Source organism: Scyliorhinus torazame, chromosome 16, assembly GCF_047496885.1.
Source record: "Scyliorhinus torazame isolate Kashiwa2021f chromosome 16, sScyTor2.1, whole genome shotgun sequence".
Classification (NCBI taxonomy): Eukaryota; Metazoa; Chordata; class Chondrichthyes; order Carcharhiniformes; family Scyliorhinidae; genus Scyliorhinus; species Scyliorhinus torazame.
Genome location: NC_092722.1, coordinates 97,198,234 through 97,210,885, shown reverse-complemented (window position 1 = coordinate 97,210,885; position 12,652 = coordinate 97,198,234). Strand labels below are relative to the sequence as shown.

The following is a 12,652-nucleotide window of genomic DNA, read 5'->3' as shown; positions in this document are numbered from 1 at the left end:
GGATAGTGAGTTGTGCCTCAGCATTGTGATAGTGAGTTGGGTCTCAGTTTCGGGATAGTGAGTTGGGTCTCAGTTTCGGGATAGTGAGTTGGGTCTCAGTTTCGGGATAGTGAGTAGGGTCAAAGTTTCGGGATAGTGAGTTGGATCTCAGTGTCGGGATAGTGACTTGAGGATTAGTATTGGGATAGTGAGTTGGGTCTCAGTATCGGGATAGTAAGTTGGGTCTCAGTATCGGGATAGTGAGTTGGGTTTCAGTAGGGATAGTGAGTTGGGTTTCGGTATCGGGATAGTGAGTTGCGTCTCAGTATCAGGATAGTGAGTTGGGTCTCATTATCGGGATAGTGAGTTGGGTCTCGGTATCGGGATAGTGAGTTGGGTTTCGGTATCGGGAGAGTGACTTGGGTGTCATTATCGGGATAGTGGGTTGAACCTCAGTATCGGGATAGTGAGTTGGGCGTCAGTATCGGGATAGTGAGTTGGGTCTCGGTATCGGGATAGTGAGTTGGGTTTCGGTATCGGGAGAGTGAGTTGGGTGTCATTATCGGGATAGTGGGTTGAACCTCAGTATCGGGATAGTGAGTTGGGCGTCAGTATCGGGATAGTGAGTTGGGTCTCGGTATCGGGATAGTGAGTTGCGTCTCAGTATCAGGATAGTGAGTTGGGTCTCATTATCGGGATAGTGAGTTGGGTCTCGGTATCGGGATAGTGAGTTGGGTTTCGGTATCGATAGAGTGTGTTGGATGTCATTATCGGGATAGTGGGTTGAACCTCAGTATCGGGATAGTGAGTTGGGTGTCAGTATCGGGATGGTGAGTTGGGTCACAGTTTCAGGATAGTGAGTTGGGTACCAGTATCGGGATAGTGAGTTGGGTACCAGTATCGGGATAGTGAGTTGGGTACAGTGAGATGGGTCTCAGTATCGGGATAGTGAGTTGGGTACAGTGAGATGGGTCTCAGTATCGGGATAGTGAGTTGAATCTCAGTATCGGGATAGTGAGTTGCGTCTCAGTATCGGGATAGTGAGTTGCGTCTCAGTATTGGGGTAGTAAGTTGGGTGTCACTATCGGGATAGTGAGTTGGGCGTCAGTATCGGGATAGTGAGTTGTGTCTCAGTATCGGGATAGGGAGTTGGGTCTCAGTATCGGGGTAGTGATTTGTGTCTTAGTATGGCGATAGTGAGTTGGGTCTCAGTGTCCGGATTGTGAGTTGGGTGTCTTTATCGGGATAGAGAGTTGGGTGTCAGAATCTGGATAGTGAGTAAGATGTCAGTATTGAGATAGTGAGTTGGGCATCAGTATCGAGATAGTGCGTTGCATATCAGTATCGGGATAATTAGTGAGGTGTCAGTTTCGGGATAGTGAGTTAGGTCTCAGAGTCAGGATTGTGAGTTGGGCCTAAAATTTGGAATACTGAGCTGCGGTGAGTTTGGTGATAGTGAGTATAAGGATAGTGAGTTGGGTGTGATTTTAGTGATAGTGAGTGTGAGGATAATGAGGTGGCTGTGACTTGGGCCTTAGTATTGGGATAGTGAGTTGGGTCTCAGTATCGGGATAGTGAGTTGGGTATTAATATCAGGCTAGTGAATTGGGTCTCGGTATCGGGATAGTGAGTTGGGTCTAAGTATCAGGATAGTGAGTTGGGTCTCAGTATCGGTATAGTGAGTTGGGTATTAATATCAGGCTAGTGAGTTGGGTCTCAGTATTGGGATAGTGAGTTGGGTATTAATATCAGGTTAGTGAATTGGGTCTCGGTATTGGGATAGTGAGTTGGGTCTCTGTATCGGGATAGTGAGTTGGGTCTCAGTACCAGGATAATGAATTGAGTCTAAATGTCAGGATAGTGAGTAGGGTCTCAGTATCGTGTTAGTGAGTTGGGTTTCAGTATCGAGATAGTGAGTTGGGTCTCAGTTTCGGGATAGTGAGTTGGATCTCAGTATCGGGATAGTGAGTTGGATCTCAGTATCAGGATAGTGAGTAGGGTCTCAGTATCGGGTTAGTGAATTGGGTCTCAGTATCGGGATAGTGAGTTGGGCCTCTGTATCCGGAAAGTGAGTTGGGTCTCAGTATCGGGATAGTGATTTGGATCTCAGTATCAGGATAGTGAGTAGGGTCTCAGTATCGGGATAGTGAGTAGGGTCCCAGTATCGGGATAGTGAGTTGGGTCTCAGTATCGGGATAGTGAGCTGGGCCTCTGTATCCGGAAAGTGAGTTGGATATCAGTATCGGGATAGTGAGTTAGGCCTTAGTATCGGGATAGTGAGTTTGGTCTCAGTATCGGAATGGTGTGTTGGGCCTCAGTATCGGGATAAGTGAGTTGAGTCTCAATATCGGGATAGTGAGTCGGACGTCAGTTTTGAGATAGTGAGTCTGACTTCAGTATCGGGATAGTGAGCTGGGTCTCAGTGTCAGGCTAGTGAGTTGGACCTCAGAGTCAGGATAGTGAGTTGGGCCTCAGAGTCAGGATAGTGAGTTGGGCCTCAGTATCAAGATCGTGAGTTGGGCCTCAGTATCGGGATAGTGAGTTGGCCCTCAGTATCGGGATAGTGAGTTGGGTCTCCGTATCGGGATAGTGAGTTGGGTATCTGGATAGTGAGATGGGTATCAGTATCAGGATAGTGAGTTGGACGTCAGTATCGGGATAGTGAGTTGGGTGTCAGTATCGGGATAGTGAGTTGTGCCTCAGCATTGTGATAGTGAATTGGACCTCCGTATCGGGATAGTGAGTTGGGTCTCAGTGTCGGGATAGTGAGTTGTGTTTGAATGTCGGAATAGTGAGTTGGATCTCAGAGTCAGGATTGTGAGTTGGGCCTAAAATTCGGGTTAGTGAGTTGGGGTGAGTTTGGTTATAGTGTGTATAAGGATAGTGAGTTTGGTGATAGTTAAATGTGAGTTTAGTGATAGTGAGTGTGAAGATAGTGAGTTAGCTGTGAGTTTGGTGACTGTGTGTGGAGTAGTGAGTTGGGGGTGAGTTTGGTGATAGTCGGTGTGAGGATAGTGAGTTGGTTTGAGTTTGGTGATAGAGTGTGGGATAGTGAGTTTGGTGACAGTGAGTGTGGGGTAGTGATTTGGGTGTTAGTTTGGTGACAGCGAGTGTGGGGTAGTGAGTTGGGTGTGAGTTTGCTCATCGTGAGTTGGGTGTGAGTTTGCTGATAGTGTGGGGAGTGAGTTGGGTGTGAGTTTGTTGATAGTGTGAGGTTAGTGAGTTGGGTGTGTTAGGTGACAGTGAGTTAGATGTGAGTGTGAGGATAGTGAGATGTGTATGAGTTTAGTGACAGTGAGTGTGTGTTTGGTGACTGTGTGAGGACAGCGAGTTGGGTGTGTGTTTAGTGACAGTGAGTGTGAGGTCAGTGAGTTGGGTGTGTTTGGTGACTGAGTGTGAGGACAGCGAGTTGGCTGCGTGTTTGGTGACAGTGAGTGTGGGGTAGTCAGTAGAGGTTGGCAGGCGCTCTGAGCTCTGGCTCGGGCTGAACGTGTTGGGAATGAGCAGTGAAGTTGCAGTGGTTGCGAATGGGACCGAGGCCAGTGGCAATGGCACCGTGGGCAATGTGTTTGCCCAGCCAGCCTGGCAGGTGTGTCTCTGGGCTCTCGCTTACTCGGCTATCGTGCTAACCGCTGTGTGCGGCAATGTGATTGTCGTTTGGGTCGTTCTTGCTCATCGGAAGATGCGAACTGTCACCAACTACTTTCTGCTCAGCCTGGCGGTGGCAGACGCAGCCATGGCCGCTTTTAACACCGCTTTCAACTTCATCTACGCCGTTCACAATGACTGGTATTTCGGTCTGCATTACTGCCGCTTCCAGAACCTGGTGCCTATCACTGCCGTGTTCGCAGCTATTTACTCTATGACAGCGATCGCCCTGGACAGGTAAGAAACAGAGACTGGGGCAGCCCCACCCGGACTAACCCGGGAAAGCCACTACCCTTGACGAACCGGGAAAGCCGCTACCCGGCACTAACCCAGGAAAGCACCTACCCGCGACTAACCCGGGAAAGCACCTACCCGGGTCTAACCCAGGAAAGCCGCTACCCGGCACTAACCCAGGAAAGCACCTACCCGGGACTAACCCAGGAAAGCATCTACCCGGGACTAACCCAGGAAAGCACCTACCACCGAGCAGTACTAACCCAGGAAAACACCTACCCGGGACTAACCTGGGAAAGCACCTACCCGGGACTATCCCAGGAAAGCCGCTACCCGGCACTAACCCAGGAATGATAATAATAATAACCTATTATTGTCACCAGTTTGAAATTACTGTGAAAAGCCCTAGTTGCCACATTCCGGCACCTGTTCGGGGAGGCTGGTACGGGAATTGAACCCGCGCTGCTGGCCTTGTTCTGCATTACAAACCAGCTGTCTAGCTCACTGAGCTAAACCAGCCCATAAAAGCCTCTGCCCGGGAAAGCCCCTGCCCGGGACTAACCCGGGACAGCTCTTACCCTGGAGCACCATTGAAAGGAGATGGGACTAGGAACAGTTAACTTTTCATTCTGGTCTGGCATCTCTTTCAAGCTATACCTTCCCGGCTGGTTTCAGTCCCGTTTCCTGGTTGGTTCTGCGGAGTTTTGAGTTTTGAAATTAGTTCCAACCTTTGTTTAAAGCAGGAATATCACAAGACAACCTCAACAAGTGTCCGAGGAACTGATTTCTCATTTATTCGGAGAATGGGGTTACTGTCCTCTTTCTACCTCCTGCCCGAACCATTGTGCTGTCCTTGTCCTGTTCTGACACAATTGGTCAAGTTGCCTCGCGGTGATTGTTCACTTTGACTGGGAAACTTGTCAGAAAGTGGGAGGGCAACATATTTTGGGGGGGGGTGGGGGGTTAAATTAATTTAGTGAGTCATCCTGAAGTCTGTATAAAAGACAGAAAGAAAGCACACTCCGTAAGCGTTGCGCAGGTCAAGAGACACAGCCTGAATGAGTGAGACACATCCAGAGTGGGATTTTGAAACTTGGTAATTTGGTGCGGTGAGGTAATTAGGTACAGAGTGGGAGAAGGTGCTTTTTCCCTACTGTTTTGTTCTCTCTCTTTCTTCTGGCCTGTAACTTTTAATCAGCAGGGAGAGAACCTGAGAGCATCTGAGACCCTCAGAAGGTAAATAAGTGATTTTTTTCTATTTTTTACTTTTATTACCTTTTCAAATTGTGTGTTGCGGGGGGGGGGGGGGGGGGGAGAAACTCAAATGACATCACAGAAAAGCTGTGACCTGATTGGCTGGTTCGGAATCTACACTAGATTAAAAAAATTAAGCATTGGTAAACTAATTAAACATAATTACTTGATTATAATTTAGAGTGGTATCTAAGCCAGAGATCGGAGAGTACTGTATTTAGCTTTCACATTTATAGTAGAAATCTTGTGCGAGGAAACATATAGTTAACAGTAACTTTTAAAAAAAACGTTTAACTTTAATTTACTAATTAATTGACGCAATGTCAGTTAGAGGGGTGCAGTGCTCTGACTGTGAGATGTGGCAGGTCCGGGAGGCTCCCAGCGTCCCGGATGGCTTCATCTGCAGAAGGTGCACCTAACTGGAGCTCCTCACAGACCGCATGGTTCGGTTGGAGCAGCAGTTGGATGCACTTAGGAGCATGCAGGTGGCGGAAAGCATCATAGATAGCAGTTATATAAATGTGGCCACACCCAAGGTGCAGGCAGAGAAATGGGTGACCACCAGAAAGGGAAGGCAGTCAGTGCAGGAATCCCCTTTGGTTGTCCCCCTCTCAAACAGGTATACCCCTTGGGCTATACCCCCCGACAGTATCCAATCAGGGGAAAACAGCAGCAGCCAGAGCAGTGGCACAACGGCTAGTTCTGATGTTCAGAAGGGAGGGTCAAAGCACAGAAGAGCAATAATCATAGGGTACCCTACAATCAGGGGCACAGATAAGCGCTTCTGTGGACATGAAAGAGACTCCAGGATGGTATGTTGCCTCCCTGGTGCCAGGGTCCAGGATGTCTCCCAACGGGTATAGGGCATCCTGAAAGGGGAGGGCAAACAGGCAGAAGTCATTGTACAAATTGGTACTAACGGCATAGGCAGGAAGGGGCATGAGGTCCTGCAGCAGGAGTTCAGGGAGCTAGGCAGAAAGTTAAAAGACAGGACCTCTAGGGTTGTAATCTCGGGATTACTTCCTGTGCCACGTGCCAGTGAGGCTAGAAATAGGAAGATAGAGTAGCTAAACATGTGGCTAAACAGCTGGTGTAGGAGGGAGGGTTTCCGTTATCTGGACCACTGGGAGCACTTCCGGGGCAGGTGTGACCTATATAAGAAGGACGGGTTGCATCTAAACTGGAGAGGCATAAATATCCTGGCCGCGAGGTTTGCTAGTGTCACACTGGAGGGTTTAAACTAGTATGGCAAGGGGGTGGGCATGGGAGCAATAGGGCAGAAGGTGAGAGCTTTGAGGGAGAACAAGGGAATAGGGACAGTATGGCTCTGAGGCAGAGCAGACAGGGTGAAGTTACTGAACACAGCGGGTCTGGTGGCCTGAAGTGCATATGTTTTAATGCAAGAAGTATTACGGGTAAGGCAGATGAACTTAGAGCTTGGATTAGTACTTGGAACTATGATGTTGTTGCCATTACAGAGACCTGGTTGAGGGAAAGGCAGGATTGACAGCTAGACGTTCCAGAATTTAGATATTTCAGGCGGGATAGAGGGGGATGTAAAAGGGGTGGCGGAGTTGCGCTACTGGTTAGGGAGAATATCACAGCAGTACTAAGGGAGGACACCTCAGAGGGCAGTGAGGCTACATGGGTAGAAATCAGAAATAAGGAGGGTGCAGTCACAATGTTGGGGGTTTACTACAGGCCTCCCAACAGCCAGCAGGAGATAGAGGAGCTGATAGGTAGACAGATTTTGGAAAAGAGTAAAAACAACAGGGTTGTGGTGATGGGAGACTTCAACTTCCCCAATATTGACTGGGACTCACTTAGTGCCAGGGGCTTAGAGGGGGCAGAGTTTGTGAGGAGCATCCAGGAGGGCATCTTAAAAACAATATGTAGACAGTCCAACTAGGGAAGGGGCTGTACTGGACCTGGTATTGGGGAATGAGCCCGGCCAGGTGGTAGAAGTTTCAGTAGGGGAGCATTTCGGGAACAGTGACCACAATTCAGTAAGTTTTAAAGTGCTGGTGGACAAGGATAAGAGTGGTCCTAGGGTGAATGTGCTAAATTGGGGGGGAAGGCTAATTATAACAATATTAGGCGGGAACTGAAGAACCTAGATTGGGGGCGGATGTTTGAGGGTAAATCAACATCTGACATGTCGGAGGCTTTCAAGTGTCAGTTGAAAGGAATTCAGGACCGGCATGTTCCTGTGAGGAAGAAGGATAAATACGGCAATTTTCGGGAACCTTGGATAACGAGAGATATTGTAGGCGTCGTCAAAAAGAAAAAGGAGGCATTTGCCAGGGCTGAAAGGCTGGGAACAGACGAAGCCTGTGTGGAATATAAGGAAAGTGGGAAGGAACTTAAGCAAGGAGTCAGGAGGGCTAGAAGGGGTCACGAAAAGTCATTGGCAAATAGGGTTAAGGAAAATCCCAAGGCTTTTTACACGTACATAAAAAGCAAGAGGGTAGCCAGGGAAAGGGTTGGCCCACTGAAGGATAGGCAAGGGAATCTATGTGTGGAGCCAGAGGAAATGGGTGAGGTACTAAATGAATACTTTGCATCAGTATTCACCAAAGAGAAGGAATTGGTAGATGTTGAGTCTGGAGAAGGGTGTGTAGATAGCCTTGGTCACATTGAGATCCAAAAAGACGAGGTGTTGGGCGTCTTGAAAAATATTAAGGTAGCTAAGTCCCCAGGGCCTGATGGGATCTACCCCAGAATACTGAAGGAGGCTGGAGAGGAAATTGCTGAGGCCGTGACAGAAATCTTTGGATCCTCACTGTCTTCAAGTGATGTCCCGGAGGACTGGAGAATAGCCAATGTTGTTCCTTTGTTTAAGAAGGGTAGCAAGGATAATCCAGGGAACTACATGCTGGTGAGACTTATGTCAGTGGTAGGGAAATTACTGGAGAGAATTCTTCGAGACAGGATCTACTCCCATTTGGAAGCAAATGGACGTATTAGTGAGAGGCAGCATGGTTTTGTGAAGGGGAGGTCGTATCTCACTAACTTGATAGAGTTTTTCGAGGAGGTCACAAAGATGATTGATGCAGGTAGGGGCAGTGCATGTTGTCTATATGGACTTCATTAAGGCCTTTGACAAGTCCCTCATGGTAGACTAGTACAAAAGGTGAAGACACACGGGATCAGGGGTGAGCTGGCAAGGTGGATACAGAACTGGCTAGGTCATAGAAGGCAGAGAGTGGCAATGGAAGGATGCTTTTCTAATTGGAGGGCTGTGACCAGTGGTGTTCCACAGGGATCAGTGCTGGGACCTTTGCTGTTTGTAGTATAAATAAATGATTTGGAGGAAAATGTAACTGGTTTGATTAGTAAGTTTGCAGACGACACAAAGGTTGGTGGAATTGCGGATAGCGATGAGGACTGTCAGAGGATACAGCAGGATTTAGATTGTTTGGAGACTTGGGCGAAGAGATGGCAGATGGAGTTTAATCCGGACAAATGTGAGGTAATGCATTTTGGAAGGTCTAATGCAGGTAGGGAATATACAGTGAATGGTAGAACCCTCAAGAGTATTGAAAGTCAGAGAGATCTAGGTGTACAGGTCCACAGGTCACTGAAAGGGGCAACACCGGTGGAGAAGGTAGTCATGAAGGCATATGGCACGCTTGCCTTCATTGGCCGGGGCATTGAGTATAAGAATTGGCAAGTCATGTTGCAGCTGTATAGAACCTTAGTTAGGCCACACTTGGAGTATAGTGTTCAATTCTGGTCGCCACACTACCAGAAGGATGTGGAGGCTTTAGAGAGGGTGCAGAAGACATTTACCAGGATGTTGCCTGGTATGGAGGGCATTAGCTATGAGGAGCAGTTGAATAAGCTCGGTTTGTTCTCACTGGAACAACGGAGGTTGAGGGGCGACCTAATAGAGATCTACAAAATTATATGGGGCATAGACAGAGTGGATAGTCAGAGGCTTTTCCCCAGGGTTGAGGGGTCAATGACTAGGGGGCATAGGTTTAATGTGCGAGGGGCAAGGTTTAGAGTAGAGGTACAAGGCAAGTTTTTTTACACAGAGGGTAGTGGGTGCCTGGAACTCGCTACCGGAGGAGGTGGTGGAAGCAGGGACGATAGTGACATTTAAGGGGCATCTTGACAAATACATGAATAGGATGGGAATAGAGGGATACGGACCCAGGAGGTGTAGAAGATTGTAGTTTAGTCGGGCAGCATGGTCGGCAAGGGCTTGGAGGGCCGAAGGGCCTGTTCCTGTGCTGTACTTTTCTTTGTTCTTTGTTCTAATTTGTCAGGGGGCTGGGTAAACAAGCGGTAGTCCAGAAGCCAGTGTTGAGAGTAGTGAGGTACTGAGGAGGGTACCAAGGTCGCAGGCGTGTTTCGGCAGACAGAAAGGTGGGTTGAAGTGTGTCTACTTCAATGCAAGGAGCATCCAGAGTACAAAGAACAAAGAAATGTACAGCACAGGAACAGGCCCTTCGGCCCTCCAAGCCCGTGCCGACCATGCTGCCCGACTAAACTACAATCTTCTACACTTCCTGGGTCCGTATCCCTCTATTCCCATCCTATTCATGTATTTGTCAAGGTGCCCCTTAAATGTCACTATCGTCCCTGCTTCCACCACCTCCTCCGGTAGCGAGTTCCAGGCACCCACTACCCTCTGCGTAAAAAACTTGGCTCGTACATCTACTCTAAACCTTTCCCATTCTCACCTTAAACCTGTGCCCCCTAGTAATTGACCCCTCTACCCTGGGGAAAAGCCTCTGACTATCCACTCTGTCTATGCCCCTCATAATTTTGTATACCTCTATCAGGTCTCCCCTCAACCTCCTTCGTTCCAGTGAGAACAAACCGAGTTTATTCAACCACTCCTCATAACTAATGCCCTCCATACCAGGCAACATTCTGGTAAATCTCTTCTGCACCCTCTCTAAAGCCTCCACATCCTTCTGGTAGTGTGGCGACCAGAATTGAACACTGTACTCCAAGTGTGGCCTAACTAAGGTTCTATACAGCTGCAACATGGGCAGCACGGTAGCCTTGTGGATAGCACAATTGCTTCACAGCTCCAGGGTCCCAGGTTCGATTCCGGCTTGGGTCACTGTCTGTGCGGAATCTGCACATCCTCCCCGTGTGTGCGTGGGTTTCCTCCGGGTGCTCCGGTTTCCTCCCACAGTCCAAAGATGTGCGGGTTAGGTGGATTGGCCATGATAAATTGCCCTTAGTGTCCAAAATTGCCCTTAGTGTTGGGTGGGGTTACTGGGTTATGGGGATAGGGCGGAGGTGTTGACCTTGGGTAGGGTGCTCTTTCCAAGATCCGGTGCAGACTCGATGGGCCGAATGGCCTCCTTCTGCACTGTAAATTCTATGAAACATGACTTGCCAATTCTTATACTCAATGCCCCAGCCAATGAAGGCAAGCATGCCGTATGCCTTCTTGACTACCTTCTCCACCTGTGTTGCCCCTTTCAATGACCTGTGGACCTGTACTCCTAGATCTCTTTGACTTTCAATACTCTTGAGGGTTCTACCATTCACTGTATATTCCCTACCTGCATTAGACCTTCCAAAATGCATTACCTCTCATTTGTCCGGATTAAACTCCATCTGCCATCTCTCCGCCCAAGTCTCCAAACAATCTAAATCCTTCTGTATCCTCCGACAGTCCTCATCGCTATCCGCAATTCCACCAACCTTTATGTCGTCTGCAAACTTACTAATCAGACCAGTTACATTTTCCTCCAAATCATTTACATATACTACAAAGAGCAAAGGTCCCAGCACTGATCCCTGTGGAACACCACTGGTCACAGCCCTCCAATGAGAAAAGCATCCTTCCATTGCTACTCTCTGCCTTCTATGGCCTAGCCAGTTCTGTATCCACCTTGCCAGCTCACCCCTGATCCCGTGTGACTTCACCTTTTGTACTAGTCTACCATGAGGGACCTTGTCAAAGGCCTTACTGAAGTCCATATAGACAACATCCACTGCCCTACCTGCATCAATCATCTTTGTGACCACCTCGAAAAACTCTATCAAGTTAGTGAGACACGACCTCCCCTTCACAAAACCGTGCTGCCTCTCACTAATACGTCCATTTGCTTCCAAATGGGAGTAGATCCTGTCTCGAAGTATTCTCTCCAGTAATTTCCCTACCACTGAAGTAAGGCTCACCGGCCTGTAGTTCCCGGGATTAGTAAGGTAGGTGAACCTGGAGCGTGGATTGGTACTTGGGACTACGATGTTGTGGCCATTATGGAGACATGGGTAGAACAGGGACAGGAATAGTTGTTGCAAGTTCTTGGGTATAGATGTTTCAGTAAGAGTAGGGAAGGTGGTAAAAGAGGTGGAGGAGTAGCATTGTTAATCAAGGATAGTTTAACAGCTGCAGAAAGGCAGTTTGAAGGGGATCTGCCTACTGAGGTAATATGGGCCGAAGTTAGAAATAGAAAAGGAGTGGTCACATTGTTAGGAGTTTTCTATCAGACCCCAAATAGTAATAGGGATGTGGAGGAAGAAATTGCAAAACAGATTATGGATAGGTTTGGAGGTCTCCGGGTAGTTGTCATGGGTGACTTTAACTTTCCAAATATTGATTGGAACCTCTATAGGTCGAACAGTTCGGATGGGGCAGTTTTTGTAGAGAGTGTGCAGGAGGGTTTCCTGACACTGTGTGGATAGGCCGACAAGAGGGGGGACCACATTGGATTTGGTGCTGGGTAATGAACTGGGCCAAGTGTTAGATTTGTTTGTGGAAGAGCACTTTGGAGATAGTGACCACAATTCGGTGTCTTTCACTATTGCAATGGAGAGGGATAGGGCCATAAGGCAGGGCAAGGTTTATAATTGGGAGAGGGGTAATTATGATGCGATTAGGCAAGAATCAGGGAGCATAAGATGGGAACAGAAACCGTCAGGGAAAGGCACAAGTGAAAAGTGGAGCTTGTGCAAGGAACAAATACTGCATGTCCTTGGCAGGCAGGGAGGAAATGGCCGTGTGAGGGAACATGGTTCACAAGAGAGGTTGAATGTCTTGTCAAGAGGAAAAAGGAAGAGTATGTAAGGATGAGAAAACAAGGTTCAGTAGGGTCTATTGAGGGTTAGAAGGTAGCAAGGAATGAGCTGAAAAATGGATTCGGAGATCTTGGAGGGGGCATGAGAAGTCCTTGGCGGGTCAGATCAAGGAAAACCCCAAGGCTATTTACTCTTATGTGAGAAATAAAAGAATGGCCAGGGTGAGGGTAGGGCCGGTCAAGGACAGTTGTGGGAACTTATGCCTGAAGTGAGAAGAAATAGGAGAGGCATTGAATGAATACTTTTCTTCAGTGTTCACAAAGGAGAGGGGCCATGTTTTTGAGGATGAGAGTGTGATGCAGGAGGGTAGGCTGGAGGAGGTAGATATTCTGAAGAAAGATGTATTAGCAATTTTGAAAAACCTTAGGGTCAACAAGTCCCCTGGGCCAGATGTGATATATCCAAGAATTCTTTGGGAGGGAAGGGATGAGTTTGCAGAGCTTTTGGCTTTGATCTTTGCGTCCTCGCTGTCCACGGGGATAGT

At 48.1% G+C, this 12,652-nt stretch overlaps 1 protein-coding gene across 1 annotated transcript in view; it reads left to right on the top strand.

The window, feature by feature from the left end:
* Positions 1–2,800: 2,800 nt before the first annotated feature.
* Positions 2,801–12,652, top strand: part of tacr2 (tachykinin receptor 2) — a 370,111-nt gene continuing 360,259 nt past the window's right edge. Inside the window, exon 1 of the mRNA XM_072478767.1 lies at positions 2,801–3,864. Within this exon, the coding sequence (XP_072334868.1) occupies positions 3,479–3,864 (386 nt within the window). The 5' untranslated portion in view covers positions 2,801–3,478. The remainder of the gene's footprint in view (positions 3,865–12,652) is intronic.